At 37.8% G+C, this 18,427-nt stretch overlaps 1 protein-coding gene across 1 annotated transcript; it reads right to left on the bottom strand.

Moving 5' to 3' along the window:
• Window positions 1-3,835: 3,835 nt before the first annotated feature.
• ptges (prostaglandin E synthase) lies at window positions 3,836-10,529 on the bottom strand. The gene is made up of 3 exons (XM_056243843.1): window positions 10,394-10,529; window positions 10,071-10,153; window positions 3,836-4,819 (listed from the first exon to the last, which is right to left on the bottom strand). The coding sequence occupies exons 1-3, from the start codon at window positions 10,499-10,501 to the stop codon at window positions 4,570-4,572; spliced, it is 441 nt and encodes a 146-aa protein (XP_056099818.1). The 5' UTR covers window positions 10,502-10,529; the 3' UTR covers window positions 3,836-4,569.
• Between the last annotated feature and the right edge of the window lie 7,898 nt (window positions 10,530-18,427).

Below are 18,427 nucleotides of genomic sequence, written 5' to 3'. Positions count from 1 at the left end.
ATAATGTTTAAATGTAAATCAATAAATAAATAATTGTAAAGAGATGCAATAAAGTGATTTGCTTATTATTTTGTCTGGTATGCAGTGTGATATGTATGCAAATGTGTAAAGACTGATAGAGGATGCCATAAATGGTTAACACTAGATGGTGTTAGTTTGCTTGTGCATATTGTCCTGTTGTGAAGTTTCTCAGTACTGAGGTGATTTATAGTAAACTTAATTTTTTTTTAAACAGGACCATCCCATCCCGTCCCGTAAAACTGCACATTTTAGAGTGGCCTTTTATTGTGGCCAGCCTAAGGCACACCTGTGCAATAATCATGCTGTCTAATCAGCATCTTGATATGCCACACCTGTGAGGTGGATGGATTATCTCGGCAAAGAAGTGCTCAGTAACACAGATTTAGACAGATTTGTGAACAATATTTGAGAGAAATAGGCCTTTTGTGTACATAGAAAAAGTCTTAGATCTTTGAGTTCAGCTCATGAAAAATGGGGGCAAAAACAAAAGTATTGCGTTTATAATTTTCTTCCGTGTGTGTGTATATATATATATATATATATATATATATATATACACTCACCGGCCACTTTATTAGGTACCCCATGCTAGTAACGGGTTGGACCCCCTTTTGCCTTCAGAACTGCCTCAATTCTTCGTGGCATAGATTCAACAAGGTGCTGGAAGCATTCCTCAGGGAGTTTGGTCCATATTGACATGATGGCATCACACAGTTGCCGCAGATTTGTCGGCTGCACATCCATGATGCGAATCTCCCGTTCCACCACATCCCAAAGATGCTCTATTGGGTTGAGATCTGGTGACTGTGGAGGCCATTTTAGTACAGTGAACTCATTGTCATGTTCAAGAAACCAATTTGAAATGATTAGAGCTTTGTGACATGGTGGAAGTAGCCATCAGAGGATGGGTACATGGTGGCCATAAAGGGATGGACATGGTCAGAAACAATGCTCAGGTAGGCCGTGGCATTTAAACGATGCCCAATTGGCACTAAGGGGCCTAAAGTGTGCCAGGAAAACATCCCCCACACCATTACACCACCACCACCAGCCTGCACAGTGGTAACAAGGCATGATGGTTCCATGTTCTCATTCTGTTTACGCCAAATTCTGACTCTAACATCTGAATGTCTCAACAGAAATCGAGACTCATCAGACCAGGCAACATTTTTCCAGTCTTCAACTGTTCAATTTTGGTGAGCTCTTGCAAATTGTAGCCTCTTTTTCCTATTTGTAGTGGAGATGAGTGGTACCCGGTGGAGTCTTCTGCTGTTGTAGCCCATCCGCCTCAAGGTTGTGCGTGTTGTGGCTTCACAAATGCTTTGCTGCATACCTCGGTTGTAACGAGTGGTTATTTCAGTCACTGTTGCCCTTCTATCAGCTCGAACCAGTCTGGCCATTCTCCTCTGACCTCTGGCATCAACAAGGCATTTCCGCCCACAGAACTGCCGCTCACTGGATGTTTTTTCTTTTTCGGACCATTCTCTGTAAACCCTAGAGATGGTTGTGCGTGAAAATCCCAGTAGATTAGCAGTTTCTAAAATACTCAGACCAGCCCTTCTGGCACCAACAATCATGCCACGTTCAAAGTCACTCAAATCAACTTTCTTCCCCATACTGATGCTCGGTTTGAACTGCAGGAGATTGTCTTGACCATGTCTACATGCCTAAATGCACTGAGTTGCCGCCATGTGATTGGCTGCTTAGAAATTAAGTGTTAACGAGCAGTTGGACAGGTGTACCTAATAAAGTGGCCGGTGAGTGTATATATATATATATATACTAATTGGCATCACTTATTTTCCTTTAACTTTATGTACTAAAATAACAAACTGAAATTACAATTTCTATAATTCAATTTATAATTCAAATTATTAACCTTTTAATAGTAGCCTATCTCAATGATAAAATAACACTGCTCAGTATACAGCCATTTAAATGTAATTATTTTATGCATGGAATAACTTGATCAATTTACGTATTTTCAATTTCATTTAAATATCCGTAGCTTTGAAAGCATCGCATCACTGTTATATGTGCACAACTCACCCGACTCGCAGGTGAAGTTATAGCGAGAGGCTTGCCTCCCCTGATCCTATTGACTTTTAACAGACCACCCAAAGTGGGTTTGATGGGGGTAATTGAGAATGAATGCAGGAAAGTCACGTGAGAGGAGTCAATGCCCCCATCGCGCTATGATTGGATAGGATCGGTTATGATTGGTTCGTGCAATAAATCGTGCCTCTTGTTTTCGTTCTCGAATCGGCCCGAATGAAGATAATGATGTCGTTAATGGGAAGATTTATTAAAAAGTAAGTAAACAACTCAGCCACTTATATCAACGCTTTATGTCACGTCAAAATCAAACTTGAAATGGCCTGAAAACATGCTGACTGTGTTGTTTTTTTAGTAAGCAATCAGCTTGGTTTAGCTAGCAATCAGCCAGCAACAATCCATTAAATTCTCAATGGACACAAATAAGTCCTACATTTTTCGTTTTACTCGGATATACGTCACAATAGGAGAGAAAAGACAATCGTAACTTCTGTTTCATGCTGACTTTAAAGGGACAACTTTACCTTATTTACCCCTAAAAGGTACACTACAAGGGTAGGCTATATTAGCCGTGTGGACGAACGGCCGAACCGCGTAAAAAAAGTCACGGTTATAAAAATACCTGTGTCCGTGTGGATAAGGCCTAAGGTACTAATACTGCACCTTTTAGTTGTAGATAAGGTACACAGTTATTGCTTTAAAGGGTACTGTCCCAGTGACAAGCTGTTTTTATTTTTGCACATTAATTTATGACATTGTTTATCACAGTATTTTTGCTTGTCTTTTTGTTGAAGGCTTTCTTATGAACATCTCTAGTAAAAGCTCTGAGCACACAGGTATGTATAGACATTTTCGCTGACAAGCCAGGGCATGTTTCAGATGACTAGACTGACTACATAGGTTCTTTAAACTCAAACACACACGCTTCCTTCCATGCTCTCCAGCAAGATAACTTCTGCTGCCCTTTCACATATTTATTTTCATTCACTTCCGCCATTGGTGGCAGTGGTGTTTACATCAAACCAATTAAGATTGTGTCATTTGTGATATCTGTAATAATAGTGCTGGAGATCTGGTTTATTCTAATGTCAAGTAATAACATTCCTTTCTCACAAAGTTTTTAGAACTCATCTAACTTTTCCTGTCAGTCTTTTTCCTTCCCTTTTTGTACTGAGAAGTAACAATGGGGTCTGCTATGTTATAATTGCTTATTTGGCAACTATTCATATCCATCTCCTCTGATTATTTTCTCTCTTTGTCCCTCTTTCTCTCTCTTGTTTTTAGCGTGTAGGCAGTCCACTCCACTGTCCCTCATTTTTTATCTGAGTCAACAAAGTATCACACTTACCCATGCACACACAAAATCTTTCATTTTTCCTTTATTATAAAAACTATGATTTTCTCATCTCTTTTGAAACATCACTACACAAACGATACAATACTATAAACAAATTCAAATAAGTTACACCTTAAAAAATATAACAAATATATATACTGTATATATATAATAAAAGCTTGTTCAACCAAAGCACTGGCTTTGCATGTTGTATGCAAGCATTCTTGAGGACAGGCAAAGCCCCCGGCGGTGTTCGAAATGCAGTAAAACCCAAAGCCCAGTGGGCAAAGAGGAAGGACAACAGCATTTGTTTAACGTTACGCTACAATAAATTTGAAAGGTCTGGGCTCTGCAGGGCTTATGGTTCAATAACAAAGGAATTTTTACAAGTTTGGAAAGTTATTGTGGAACAGTCACATGGACCTCAGCAGTTATTACTTGCGTAAACTTTGCAGTATGAAAGTGAAAAGATGGTGTTTGTCACGGAAAGTCTTGTAAATAATGGCTGCGCTATAGACTGGAGGTCCATTCAAGGTGAGTAAGGGCCTATTCACACCAAGAACATAACTATGATAATAACTATATTAGCGTCCACAGCAACGGATGAGATCGTCCTGTTCATTCTAAGCATGTTTTCGTCTGCAGCTTTAAATGCTTGAGCTCTTTAAAGCAGAGTGGATTCTGATTGACTGATAATGTTTTTATAGTTCATCAGCTGGAAAAATTTGTTCTGAAATTGATTCCAACAATACCATTTCCCAATGCCGTTATCATTATAGTTGCGGTGTGGACTCTGTTATTCTTTTATATTTAAAACGATTTTTAGAACTATATCTTTATCGTTATTGTCCTTGGTTGTTTCAAATAATATAAATATGATGAGAATATGCAAACCTGATCATGGGGGGAGAAAATAACATTAAACAACGTTCATTTGAATGGTAATGCAACAATACACATGGCATAAAAACCAGTACTAAAATGACAATGAATGTTGTGTTTTAAGAGCAGAGCTATTAATTGTCAGTCATCAATCAAGTCTGATTCTAAAGTGAAAAGTGAGATGTTGAGATGCTGTAAGTCCATCAAAGTAGCATTCCGCATCACAGTTGTAACTAGAAGTCTTAACCAATCACAGGATTCCATATTTGACAGGGTTATGCGAATGAGGCTACGTCCATGAGTATCTGTATTGCCATGGAAACGCAAGGCACCTGAGCGATGACATAGGCAAATGAACGCGTCGGTGCTTTAAGTGCCAACAGGTATGCTATGCTGTGAACAACTCGACCCAGGAAGAAGACCAGAAAATGAAGTCGTGCTACTGCATACGAGGGGCCTGTCATGGAGTAGATGGCTCCGAGAAATAAAAAGGGGAAAATGTTCTCCATATCATTGTGGTGTGCTCTGAAAAAAAAAAAAAAAAAACACACACACAAACATTGTCAAATTAATGTAGGAAAACCTTTGGAAATTGTAATGTAAACACTAACAGCGTGCATTGGTGTGGAGGAAGAATAAGGAGAACTGCTGAAAGCTGTTGGAAACATGTATAAGACATGACTTTGGTAATAGAAAACAGAGTTTTGTTGCCATTTATGAATGATGTAGCCTACAGCAACATGACCATGCTTGTTTAATCATAGCTCATCGTGAGTAAGATCTTTTCAAGTGTTGACCACAACTCTCATGCATTCCCACATTGTCATTTAAGCCTCTCTTTCAACTACTTCTAGGTAATGTTATTCTCTAAACACTGTATTTGAATGAATAGCCCTTTGAGGCATTTTTAACATTCCAGACTGCCGAAATACATTATGGAAAGCTGCTTTTCTATGGAGCTGAGGTATGTACGCTCAACATCTGGCTTTGATCAGGACTGTAAACTGTCTGGCTCTGTCTAATGGCAGCAAGCCAGGACAGTAAACATTGCCAACATCACACAATCTTGCAATATAAATTTACTTTCACTACGAATCACTCACGCAGTGCGTCATCGCATGAACGGATCACAGCAATCAGAAGTGCTTCCTGTACCAGCTTTAAAGGAATTAATCATATGTTGACATTCATACCACCATGAACACATGATGGTCAAATTTCCCATTATTTTCTCACTGTTTGTTACGTAGCAGACAGTCATCGTTGTGAAATCCTGCATTACACAGCTTCCTCCTTATCTTTTTGCCCCAACAAGGACTTTCCATTATAACCATATTCTGCTGGTATTTAATTTTAAAAGCAGAAATAACTTTTACTTATTTGTTATTCACCATTTTCCACATCCTTCCTTAAAAAATGTTCTAGCTTTTATCCTAATACAAAATCTGATTGTATGCACGAGGTTCAAAGAGATTATAAAACAAATACGCAAACCTGAGTTGTAGTGAAATACCTTTGTGAATGCATTGCAATTAAGGTCAAATAATGGTCTTGTCAGGACTTGCTGACAAGTCCTACCGTATCACATTTTACCAATCTGGCAACTTAAGATCACATATGAATATCTTAAATGAACCACTTACAGAAAACAAGACTTTTTTCCAGTGCCATTAAGTGATTTCAGAGCAGTCTACTGAAATAACATCTTTATCATTTTCCGATTGTGCAGATGTAGGTTGGAGTGGTCTGTAATGGGCAGAACAGGCAAGTTTCCTGATGATAAGTTAGGAAAGCCAAACACTAAGAGCCCTGCAGCTTAAAGTACGATGAATGTTTCCTAACAGGCAGCCAAGTCTATGATTGTTTTAGAGTGTGTAGTTTCAAAATAAAATCTCTCTTTGTTCACATGCTCTCACATACACACATACAGGTAGGCTATTGATACTGTGGAAACATATTCGAACAAACAGGCATGGCGACTGACTAATAATTATTACACAAATGGGCAAATTAAAGATCTTAGCTACATGCAGTCCATTATGAATTAAGCATGATGCTTCCTATAGGGCCTTTGAACTTTTACACAGAGCCATACCAGTACTCCTTTTCTGAAGACTTCGACAGTGCTAAAGAAAATAACTAATCTACCAGACACCCTGCACTAAATGGGCCTAGTGGGAACAAGACTGAAGCAATACATATCCAATGAATGGGCCCTTTTCACATTTGCAGAGTTTTCAGAAGCGGAAGTTGTCATAGTTGGGTAGACTTAGTGGTGAACGGGAGACAACAGCAAATATAATTTGTATTCCCATTTGCTCCAATAGCAAAAGAAAAAATCCATGATAGCATTTCCATGACTTTCCAAAAAAGTTACAAAATAAGCAAGAGATTGATTACAGCAGTCAGAAGAAAGAATGTCAAATTTGCCAAACTTGTCAGCTGCTGTATTAGAAACATCATCGCAGCAGCATTAAAATATATATTTGTGATATTGATAACTGTGAAACACACCATTACAGTCTGTAAAAACATATCTATAGACATGTAAAGTCTAGAAACAAGAAACACTAATTTTGAAAAATTATATAATTATATACAGTATACAGTAGATATATATATATATTTTTTCTTGTGTAAGTAAAGGTTTGAGTCACCTTAATTTACATTAAAAAATGATGTTCCCAATATGTTCCTGTGTAAAACAAATTATATTTATATAATAGTATGTTTCACACAGGAACATATGGGAACATCATTTTTGAATGTAAATTAAGGTGACTCAAACTTTCACTTACACAAGGGAATTTTAACAATATTGTCTTGATATTTGTACAATGTAGAAATTTCAACAACAAAAAAATATGTAGATCTTGAAATCTTGTTTCATTAGTAGCTATACGATACAGTTAGAGATAAATGTGGCATGCATTAGCCTAATATGCCAAAACAAATGCATTTGTTAACATTGTCCAGGTTTGTTGTGAATGGGGACTGAACACGGTCCGTGTATCTTTTGGTCATTTGATTTCCTGTTTGGAATGGAATAACGAGAAATGAAATCCAGCTCGTTTATTCGTTTTTTTGTTTAGTTTAAAAAACGAAAAATTAGATTTTGGCTCGATTTTTCATTTTTCGTTTGTGGTTTACAAATCGGTTTATGGGTTCGATATTTCATTTGCACACGTGGGCGGCGCTGAAACGCCCCTTTCATCTGATTGGTCAAACCGCTCCGCCTTCAGTACAAGCTTTTCTTTCTGTCGGGCAGAATAAGAGTATTAATAAATGCACTTTAATAAAACAATGTCTGAAACCACCACTCACTGTTAACTACGCACAATATTTGAAGCAGAGATATTGCTGGTCACGTAACTCGTGCTGCTGCGACTTGCAAGCGACCCCAGTAATGTGAGCCACAGTAGGCCTACATATGACAGATTACTTTAGCATGATGTCTTTCCCATTGATAAATACAGTGCAAATAGTTCCGTCTCTTTGGATAAAAGGGAATAGGAAAAAAAAAAATCAATAACTGAACTGTACCATGATAAAATATGTCCGTAACATTAGATGTCCGTAGATGACCTACCCATAACGGTTACATTAGAGTTAGGGGATAACACAGTTTGTACAGTATACAAATCATGATGTCTAAAGTTCCCATAAAACATGAAAACCCAATGGGAATATATCCTTGTTGTTGTGTAAAACATCCGTTCATAATCTGTGATTACACAATTCCTATACGAATAGCACCGGGAGGCGTCTGGAATAACTGTGCAATGATCAATCCGCATTTTTACGTAAACCAGCTAATTTTACAGTAGGCTAATATTCAGAATGTCCTTCTCGTATAACACACAAATGGGCTTCCTTTGTGAAATATAGCAGACCACCTTTTTTTAAACTGTTATTTAAGATATATTTGTGCATAAATGTTTGCATTCAAGTTTTTCATATAGTCAGTCCGACAGATAGATAGATAGATAGATAGATAGATAGATAGATAGATAGATAGATAGATAGATAGATAGATAGATAGATAGATAGATAGATAGATAGATAGATAGATAGATAGATAGATAGATAGATAGATAGATAGATAGATAGATAGAACCTTTGTAAGATATTGTAAGATATGCGCTCGTCTTCACAAAAACTACATGCAGGGTTTTTAAACATCTCGTGTGGAGAAAATATAGTTTATTCTGGGCAGTATGGCAAGCCATGGCAAAAAGCAGGCTAACTTGTAGGCTATAGCCTTGAAAGGAAAACACATTTGCCGAGTTAAAACAGAGTTTTTGTTGTTGAATCATATTTTTTCTAGTACATCTTAAAATATAGAGCTCATGTCAAATAAAAGTTCCAGATGGACAAATATTAAATGCAAAAACTAACAATATCTTAAAAGAAACTATAGAGTGGCAAACTTTGAAGTAGGGTTCAAGTTTTAATTAGTTTTACAGCTTGAAATGTAAAGCTTGTTCTCATACACAGATATGGCCTATTTATGAATGAAATTCATGCTTTTATTTGTCATTTCAACTGATGCAAACAGGAAAAGAGTAGAAAGACGTATTATCCTGTCGCCCCCTCTAGTGGACAGCATTAAGTATTACGCCCATTGCTCAGATAACGCAAGTCAATGGATTTTTTTGGGAAAGTAAGTCTGACCAGTTAGAAAAAGATATAAGCGAGTCAGACCAGTCTGAAGGTCTGAGCTGAGTTTGGTGAAGCATTAAAGTTCTAGGCGGAGTCAATTTCTCATAATAATAATAATAACGTTTAAATATATGCTTTCTCAAGCCAACATAATAAACAGAACTCAGAGAAACATCGACCAATTCAGTATGTAATAAAATTGTATTAGTTTTATAATAAAACTAATAACATTTTAAAGGTATGCCGTGCTCTTCAACTGTCATGATTTTAATTAATCCCAAACCCTGCTAATTTTGAAAGTAGCCTAGCCTACGTTCTGTACGTTCACTGATTCTAGCTTCTCTCTTTTCTGTCTCTTTCTTTTCATGTGAACCGAGTAGGCTATAGCCTATGCTTACATTTATAAATATAAACTTTATTTCTATTCAATTTTCAAAATTATTTAGGCATATACTGTGCATGTCACACACACACCTTTTGATGTAAATAAAATACGAGAGTGGTAAATGTTATGAACATATTATCATGTTACAGTTCAGCCTATTATTGATTTTTATTTCCACTTCCCTTTTATCCAAAGAGACGGAACTATTTGCACTGTATTTATCAATGGGAAATGCTAAAATAATCTGTCATAGGTCTACTGTGGCTCACATTACTGGGGTCGCAGAGCCCCCATTACCAGCAACATTTCTGCTTCAAATATTGTGCGTAGTTAACAGTGAGTGGTGGTTTCAGACATTGTTTTATTAAAGTGCATTTATTAATACTCTTATTCTGCCCGACAGAAAGAAAAGCTTGTACTGAAGGCGGAGCGGTTTGACCAATCAGATGAAAGGGGCGTTTCAGCGCCACCCACGTGTGCAAATGAAATATCGAACCCATAAACCGATTTGTAAACCACAAACGAAAAATGAAAAATCGAGCCAAAATCTAATTTTTCGTTTTTTAAACTAAACAAAAAAACGAATAAACGAGCTGGATTTCATTTCTCGTTATTCCATTCCAAACAGGAAATCAAATGACCAAAAGATACACGGACCGAACACTCATTAGTAGCATTAAACATAAAATCACATATGTTGAATTTAGATGTGTAGAATTGTACTCCTACCTCCTACAGCGTTCCACATATGGATCGATGCGGCAGAACTGCACACCTCCGTGTCTTTCGGCGTCCTCGGGATTAGCAAACGCCTGTAAAAACACGTTGGTTTTACATCTGTCTAGGACGTCAAACCATTGGATGAAAGCACTGACCAACTACCTTCGTTTATTTTAGAAGTTAATCCAGAGAGTTGCAATATGCCAACTATTTCTATTCGAAATATAAACACTTTATTTTAGAACTCGACTGTCTTGCAGTGATTCTGTCTCGTCGCTGGCGGTGTGTTTGCAGTAATGAAAAGTATTTGTATAAAAAGTTCCACAACTTACCTTTTTCCGAAGTCTCACTTGGCCCGTAATAATAGCAATGATGTACATCTTTAAGATTAAGAGCGTGCTGTAGAAGATGAAGCACAACAGTACATCGCTCCCGAGCATTTTGACTTCAACAGACTGACTGTGTGTGTGTGTGTGTGTGTGTGTGTGTGTGTGTGTGTATGATGGAGACGTAGCCTATTTGGAGTAGTTTAAATATGCGAACCCCAGACCGTTTTGTTCAGCCTATTCCCTCACTACCTGGCAAGAAACTTTCACTGACGTGCAGACTTCCTGCCCATGTGATGACACACATGTCCCATATGAGGATAGGGTGAGACATTCATTTTAACAAAATAACTTCCACCACATTTCAATTGGAATACAAATTTAAACTGTGGAAAGAATTGTTTTTATGTTTGGGGTCCCAGATACCAATGATTAGCTATACTGGAAATTATAGCTGGACATTTGTATTTTTAATATGATATCAATAATTGTGGTAAAACAGCATGTAGTAATACAGTTGAAGACATCATAATAAACAACTTTTGTTTATTCATTTTGTATAAATGGGGCCTTGAGACCTCAATCAACCGGAGGACAGCTGAAGCGTGATATGGAATTGAAATTGTTTGCAATCAGTTTTCAAATTATGTATATATATATATATATATATATATATATATATATATATATATATATATTATATTTTTTTTTTACAGAAATAAACTATGAAATACCAATCTGCTTCTCCAGTGTTGTTGTTTTTCAAGCTCTTATAATGGCTTTGGATGCCACAAGCAACATGTTAAAATAAAGCCTAAAACAGTACAATAATTTGGAAGAAAAAATTATAAAAGAAAAAGAATGTACTCCGTAAAGTTCATGAATATGCACATTAGCCCCGCCTCCACACACACCAGCTCAGAGATCCACTCGGTCAACTTTACTGTAGTAAATGCTGCTCAATGGCAATTGGAAATACTGGTTTAATTCAGCCATATGTGTTTGAACCAGAAACTGATTCAGAAGAAGAATTGGAAGAGTCATCTATAAGAGCCTGGAAGGGTCATCTACAAGTCGATGCATCAGAATGGTAGCGTTTTATGTATTGCTCTCCTCAACGTCGGACATTCCCATTCACCATCTCAGAGTCAGACAGCATGCCTTCCAAAAATAAGTCTCCTTAGGAAAGCTTTTGAACAACTAGAATGTCAGTGGAGAAAGCCATATGCAGGTGAAACTCGAAAAATTTGAATATCGTGCAAAAGCTCATTTATTTCAGTAATTCAACTTAAAAGGTGAAACTAATATATAGACTCATTACATGCAAAGTGAGATATTTCAAGCCTTTATTTGTTATAATTTTGATGATTATGGCTTACAGCTATGAAAACCCCAAAGTCAAAATTAGAAGTGTAATATAACCCTCAGTTAATTCAGTAGTTTTGGGGGTTTAATATATTATTCTAATATGTTTAGTAATTCTATATTTTCTTATTAGTAATATTAGTTTATTTATTTTGAAATGTTATTTTGCCCTCTTTAAGTTATTATGCCTATATAGACTTTTAATCTACAATGTAGTTGTATGGAAAGAGACGGGAGAGTGAAGGGTAGAAGGAGAAAGATCACTCATAGACGGAGACAAATGGTCACAGAGTTCAATTATAAAATAAAAGGAATTTAAGAGCATAAATTTAGGGCATGTAGTTGCTGTTTGTTGTTTTATTTTTGTATTTTCATCTTTGGTTGTTTTAGTACATGATTGAAAAGAGTTATGCATTTATATGCGGTATATCTTGCCTTTGCTTGTTTTATATGTTTTTTTGATTTACGAGTAACTTTAAGTTGTTTACATTAGATGTTAGTCCTATAATTTTGTTGTTAAATAGCCAATTGTTTCTTTTCATTTTGTATGAATGTAAATTCCTTGTAAATACCAATATTGTTTTGTTTGTTTGTTTTAGCTCTCGAATAAGGTGTATTGTGGAGATAAACAAGGATAATAAATGGGAAAAGAAACAAACATCAGTGCAAGTTTCTTTATTTCAACCGGGCTGTTACTTTCCACCCTCTGTTCTTCAAAAGTCTTACTGTAGACAGCATTTCTAGTCAATAGAATTTTCTATTCCCACAGCTGCAAGCATTGTTCTTTATTACATAAACTCTTTAATTTCAACAATAAAGTTACCAACTGATTAATTAGTTTACTTGAAATGCTTTAAATCAGATCTTAAATCAATTAACTGTAGCAACACAGAAGCCTTGATGGGAATTAATCAGTATTAAACTCATGTGACTTAAAGCTGCTGTAGGTAACTTTTGAAAAAATGTATTTGCTAAAACTGTCATTATGTCCTGACAGTAGAATATGAGACAGATAATCTGTGTAAAAATCAAGCTCCTCTGGCTCCTCCCAGTGGTCCTATTGCCATTTGCAAGAAATACACGCTCCCGGTCAGAAACAACCAATCAGAGCCGGGAGGAGTGTCTTAGCAGTGTCAATCACGCTCGTGTACGCGCTGATCACACCCCTCTCTTGCACAGCGCGAGCGCCGGAGCGCGAGCCGTCGTTCAAACTCAAGATTGCCGGCGTGCTGCAGCTGTGCTTATGACGGAGAAACAACCTAAACGGCCAATTCTCGAGTGGCACCTGCTCATAAAACAAAGAGGTAAAAGGAAAAAGACTGATGACGATAAACAAGCGAAAAAGAAAGAATTACACAAAGCCCATTGACTCGGTGTCAAAACTCTAGCCGCATAACATGTTAAAATGTCACGCACTCTGCTAAGCAACAATTGAAACCTGCTAATTCACTGGCTTGTCATGTTGCTGAAATAATGTACTAGCACACCTTATCTAGCATTATATATCGCTAGAATAATTACTTACATACTGTAACGTTAGTTACCGTTATATTAACGTTATCTTACTAGCTATTTATAACTTATAGAAAGAGTGCAACGTTATAAAGTTACATGGCTATTGCAAAATACATAATGATTTGAGGACCAAGTTTGTAGTCAAAGTATGGGCAGGCCATAGTCAATGTAAAGCATATTGTTGACGTTTAGTCCCTTTTAGTGAATGTGCCATATAACTTTTTATCCACCGTCATCGGTGGGCCTGTTTACTAGCCTGCGCTTTCACGACAGGCTCCGCTGTGGAGGACGAGCTGTGGAGGGAGGGCTGTAGCGCAGCAGAGAGCAAGGGGGTGGGGCCTGTAAGTTGTGCTTGTTCAAATTTTCAGGCTAAGTCAACGTTTTCTCAAAACTCCCTACTGCAGCTTTAAGTTTATTAGACTCGACTTTATAATGGTTTAAACAGCACAGCTTTAAAATGTTAGAAACTGAGCTTTAAAATGATACTCTTGGATAATATAAAATGAGTAGGAAAAATTACTGAAATTTTACGGGCAAAAGGTGCAATGTCTATTGTCAATAGTGTGTCTGAAGCACCAATAAGCTTTATACTATAGCAAGGACTTTTGGGACAAGTGTAGAAGACAGTCGGCACATCTGGCCTATATGACATGGCAGAGCTCATGTGGGCCAAATTTTCACCATGTTTAGCCATGGCTTTAGAATTGGAGGGAATTTTCTTTTGGATCATCATTTGTATTGTGGTATATGGCCCAGATGACAGTACACAACTGAGGATCATATGGCATGCATGGATATGGCACACCATGGAATATGTTATCTTATGGTTAATATTTGGTTCATACTTGGAAAAACACATGTAACCTGCTGCTAGCATAGACAGTAAAAGAAATGGACAGAGCGATCTCATTGGAACTCAGTTGAGACAGTTGAAGCCCACTTTTAGCGATTTTTGAGAACTTCCGTTCCTGACGCGCAGACTCAGACCGACTCAAACTAAGCTTGATGACGTGAGCAACCTGTCTGACAGACGTGAATCTTCTAGTAGCTGTGCGTGAAAATTGCCAACGTTAATCTTGCAGAGACGGGGAACTTGAGCAAAGAGTCCTTTATCGTGAGTGAGCAGGAGTAAGTATTCCGTTGCTTTTATGGACTCATTATCTATGGGCTTCTCTCTTGACGGGACGTCCCCCCGATTGGCTGCGAGCTTCTCCTCCTGTCTGTACGGTAATTTCTGTACAGCGCGACAGAGAGTCGAGTGGTTATGACGCAATCGTTAGCCTATTTTTACTAAAACTGTTTCTACGGGGCCATAATGTAACATAGAAGGTAATGGAGCCATTTATACATTGTCGTGTTTCTTTAGAAATAAATAATGGACAAATGGAGTCTTTAAACGCCTCAGATATAAAGTTATTCGCTGTCAAAGTGACGCCAAAATGAATGGTAGTCAATGGAAATGCTAACGCAAGTGAAGTTCTGCTACAAGATGGCGGCACCCGGCCGGCTTCAACTTCCGGTCGATGGATTACCCCCTTGGCTGCTAGTCATGTGTGGCAGGTTTGTGGCAGTCCACACCTCAGCCTATTCAACTACGCTATTGGTTGCTTTCTTCTTCTTCCTTTTTTGCATTTTTTTCTTGAGCTCCTATTGGTAGATTACTATGTGACTGCAACATTAGCACACTTATTTTAAGTTTAAGATGTTATTATTAATAAATAAAATAAAAAAGACTGAAACAGTTTTTGTTTAAGACTTTGATTAACTGTTTAATGGATATTTTAAATAAATAAATAAAAGGTGTGGTTATAAAACGGTTAGTTCCAATCCTTGATTCTGATTGGTCAATTCACACTTTGTACGTGACGTCACAAGTACTGGCTGGCTGGCAAGAACCAAGGGGGTAATCCATCGACCGGAAGTTGAAGCCGGCCGGGTGCCGCCATGTTGTAGCAGAACTTCACTTGCGTTAGCATTTCCATTGACTCCCATTCATTTTGGCGTCACTTTGACAGCGAATAACTTTACATCTGAGGCGTTTAAAGACTCCATTTGTCCATTATTTATTTCTAAAGAAACACGACAATGTATAAAGGGCTCCATTACCTTCTATGTTACATTATGGCCCCGTAGAAACAGATTTAGTAAAAATAGGCTAACGATTGCGTCATAACCACTCGACTCTCTGTCGCGCTGTACAGAAATTACCGTACAGACAGGAGGAGAAGCTCGCTGGCAATCGGGGGGACGTCCCGTCAAGGGAGAAGCCCATAGATAATGAGTCCATAAAAGCAACGCAGTACTTACTCCTGCTCACTCACGCCAAAGAACGTTTTGCTCAAGTTCCCCGTCTCTGCAAGATTAACGTTGGCAATTTTCACGCACAGCTACTAGAAGATTAACGTCTGTCAGACAGGTTGCTCACGTCATCAAGCTTAGTTTGAGTCGGTTTGAGTCTGCGCGTCAGGAACGGAAGTGCTCAGAAATCGCTAAAAATGGGCTTCAACTGTCTCAACTGAGTTCCAATGAGATGGCTCTGTCCATGTCTATGGCAAGAACGTCGTTCTCTAGCAACGAAACTCGGTAAACTAATCAAGGATCTTGCCAGGACGTCGCCAGTTTTAATATACAAAAGTTGGTGTTTTGTCATCTGTACGTGATTTGATTTGATATGAGAAGATGAATACATTCAGGCCGATAGTCATCTGTCAGTTGCGTCTTCCTTCTCCGTGATCACCAGGCAAACACAATCTAACTTGGGCCACTCTTCAGCTGTTTATTTGGGCCACGATCGATGCCAAAGCAAATTTCCGTTGCGAATTCTGCAAGTGATTTTTTTTTTTTTTTTTTTTTACTTTACATGAAATTCCAGATCGCATGGATTCCTTTTAAAATTGCTGGATTGCCCTGTGAAAATTTGCCAAACAATAGTAAATCTGACCGCATCTAAAAAAAACCTCATTTAATCACAATATTCATTTTGAATGTTTTTGTTCCTCCCAGAAGAAACCGCAACAGCATTACAATTTTCACATAATTGAATGCTTTATTTTTTTAGAATGTACATTCATATTTCCAAACAGAATTTCCAGCCACAATGATAAAAATAAGGGTGATTCTATAATAGAATAGAATTCTATTGTAGTTTTTCCCTGACAATGATGGGTTTGTTGTTTAAATTGGAGTAGGAACTAAATTGTGGAACATTGTGGACATAATGAGAGCAGAACCCTTTTCACATAGTCAAGACACAAGGTTTAATTCGGGCAGACTAAGGCCTTGCTTGTCCAATGCATCTTTTTCTCTCCATTTTGACCTTCTGTCACTCCACACTAAGACAGCGTTTTGTCCTGCAAAAACTGAGCTTTTTAAAAATGCTTTGCCAAGTAGATACATTCGAAAATGCCGCTTTCGTGTTGTAGTGTGGAACTGTGCTGTGAAATAGCCTGTAATGTGCTATTCACTTTCACACTGTTATAAAAAGATATGTCACTTTGTGTACACTTCATATCGCAGTCCTGCAAAGATAACAGAAAATTTACTCGCAATTGCTGTCCTGTGGCAAAACATGAGCATTTTAGACCAAACATATAGCCTAATGGTGACTGAGTGCAACCTGGATGCATCAGTGAATGGTGAGATATCTTGCAAAATAAAATGATCCTGCCAGAAGAATAGCATGAGAAATTTATATCTGTTCCATCTGTATCATCTCAGTGAGCTATTATGAGGTTTTACGCATGCGCAGTAAGGTGAATTTAGCGTTTTCTGATGCTTCAGTGTGGATGAGAAACTTTTGGAAAACGCTAGTGTAGAGAGTGTTTTGAAACGCAAATGTCGTTTTAATGTAGACGTTGTCGTGGCCTCAGCGTATTTCATTGACATTGGGTGAGTGACTGAATTTGGTGCCAAAGGGAATGGCAATATTTGGCAAAAGGTGTCAGTAATAGTACAATAATAATACCTGCAATAGTACAAAACTACAAGTGTCAACAGTCTATTCCGAGATAGTCCGAGGAGGAGGAAGAGCTTGTATTTGTGATGTCATCGCAGCAGTCCTCCGCATCAGAGAAAGAGGAAGTGTAGTGGAGGCCCGAGAGTCTGTGGTAGTCCTGCTGAGAATTCTCTGGCAAATGGGACATGTCCATTGATGTCTGGCCTCTTTGTGAGCCAGAAACACTCCACATATCAATCAACTGTGTGCAAATGGCACAACCCATTGTTGAGACTGTCGTCAGATGCAAATTGCTTAAACAACTTTCTTCCTAAATGACATAACCTTTTATCAGGTATACACTGAAACACATGTCTGCAGTGTAGAGGCCTTTACTCATTCAAGCACTGGCTGTCATTTAAGGATTCAGTTGGAGTCAACATATGATAGCAAAAAGTAAGCGTGTCTGTGTGAAAAGAGCTATATGGGAAGAAAAAGAAAGCGTGAGAAAGCAAATTTAGACTTAGGTATGTCTTTCCTAGGAATGCTTTGTTCAAACCCTCGCCTAGAGGTAGTGACAATTACAAGGTGGAGTACAAGCTGAAAACTGAAAAGGAAACATTGAGACAAGAAAAGGCAGAGGGACTATGAGTCAAATTGTTGTAACATGTGCATTGCAGACCACAAATGGATCAGAGCTACACTGAGGTCTGCAACAGAATTACTGAAAGGTCACAAGGTTACAAGGTCAATAGTAAATGTAGTGCAAAATATTGAAACATGGTCAGTAATATTTCTGTCGGATTCTTAGTGTTGGTTAAAAATATGACAAAAAACTGGAATATGATATCAGTGATGAGTGTTTATCTAAAAAATGCAGTACCACACCTTACTTACTTTGCTTTGAACTCACATTATCAACAGATAGAATATCAGAAGCTAATAAAGTCTCCATTTTGCACTAGTCAAGATCAGGGAAGCTGTATTCTCCCACCCTGTGAATCCTGGGTGTGACTCTGATCATTGTCGCTATTGTTGCTTAAGTCTCAGTGGTGTCATGAGTATATCTCTCGGACCATTGTCCAGCCTGGGGAAACAAACATAACACATTCAGCAGTGTCGTCTGATGGCATCACAGATCATCTGCACCTCATAACGTTAAACGTTACACTAATGTGGACTGCGGTTTACAAGAACTCTGGGTAAAAGACTAATACCCAAAATAC

The sequence above is a fragment of the Rhinichthys klamathensis genome, unplaced genomic scaffold, assembly GCF_029890125.1.
Source record: "Rhinichthys klamathensis goyatoka isolate OS25496 unplaced genomic scaffold, OSU_Roscu_1.1 h1tg000850l_1, whole genome shotgun sequence".
In the NCBI taxonomy this organism is placed as follows: Eukaryota; Metazoa; Chordata; class Actinopteri; order Cypriniformes; family Leuciscidae; genus Rhinichthys; species Rhinichthys klamathensis.
The sequence above is the reverse complement of the archived record's forward strand: the minus strand, read 5'-3'. Positions and strand labels throughout refer to the sequence as shown.

What these genes read in the sequence shown, in the direction of transcription:
- ptges (XM_056243843.1), bottom strand. Translation starts at nt 10,501, where the DNA reads ATGCTCGGGAGCGATGTACTGTTGTGCTTCATCTTCTACAGCACGCTC. An exon ending in AAGTGAGACTTCGGAAAAAG is followed by an intron (nt 10,154 to 10,393) that starts GTAAGTTGTGGA and finishes GTGTTTTTACAG; the next exon opens with GCGTTTGCTAATCCCGAGGA. An exon ending in TATGTGGAACGCTGTAGGAG is followed by an intron (nt 4,820 to 10,070) that starts GTAGGAGTACAA and finishes TTTTTTTTTCAG; the next exon opens with AGCACACCACAATGATATGG.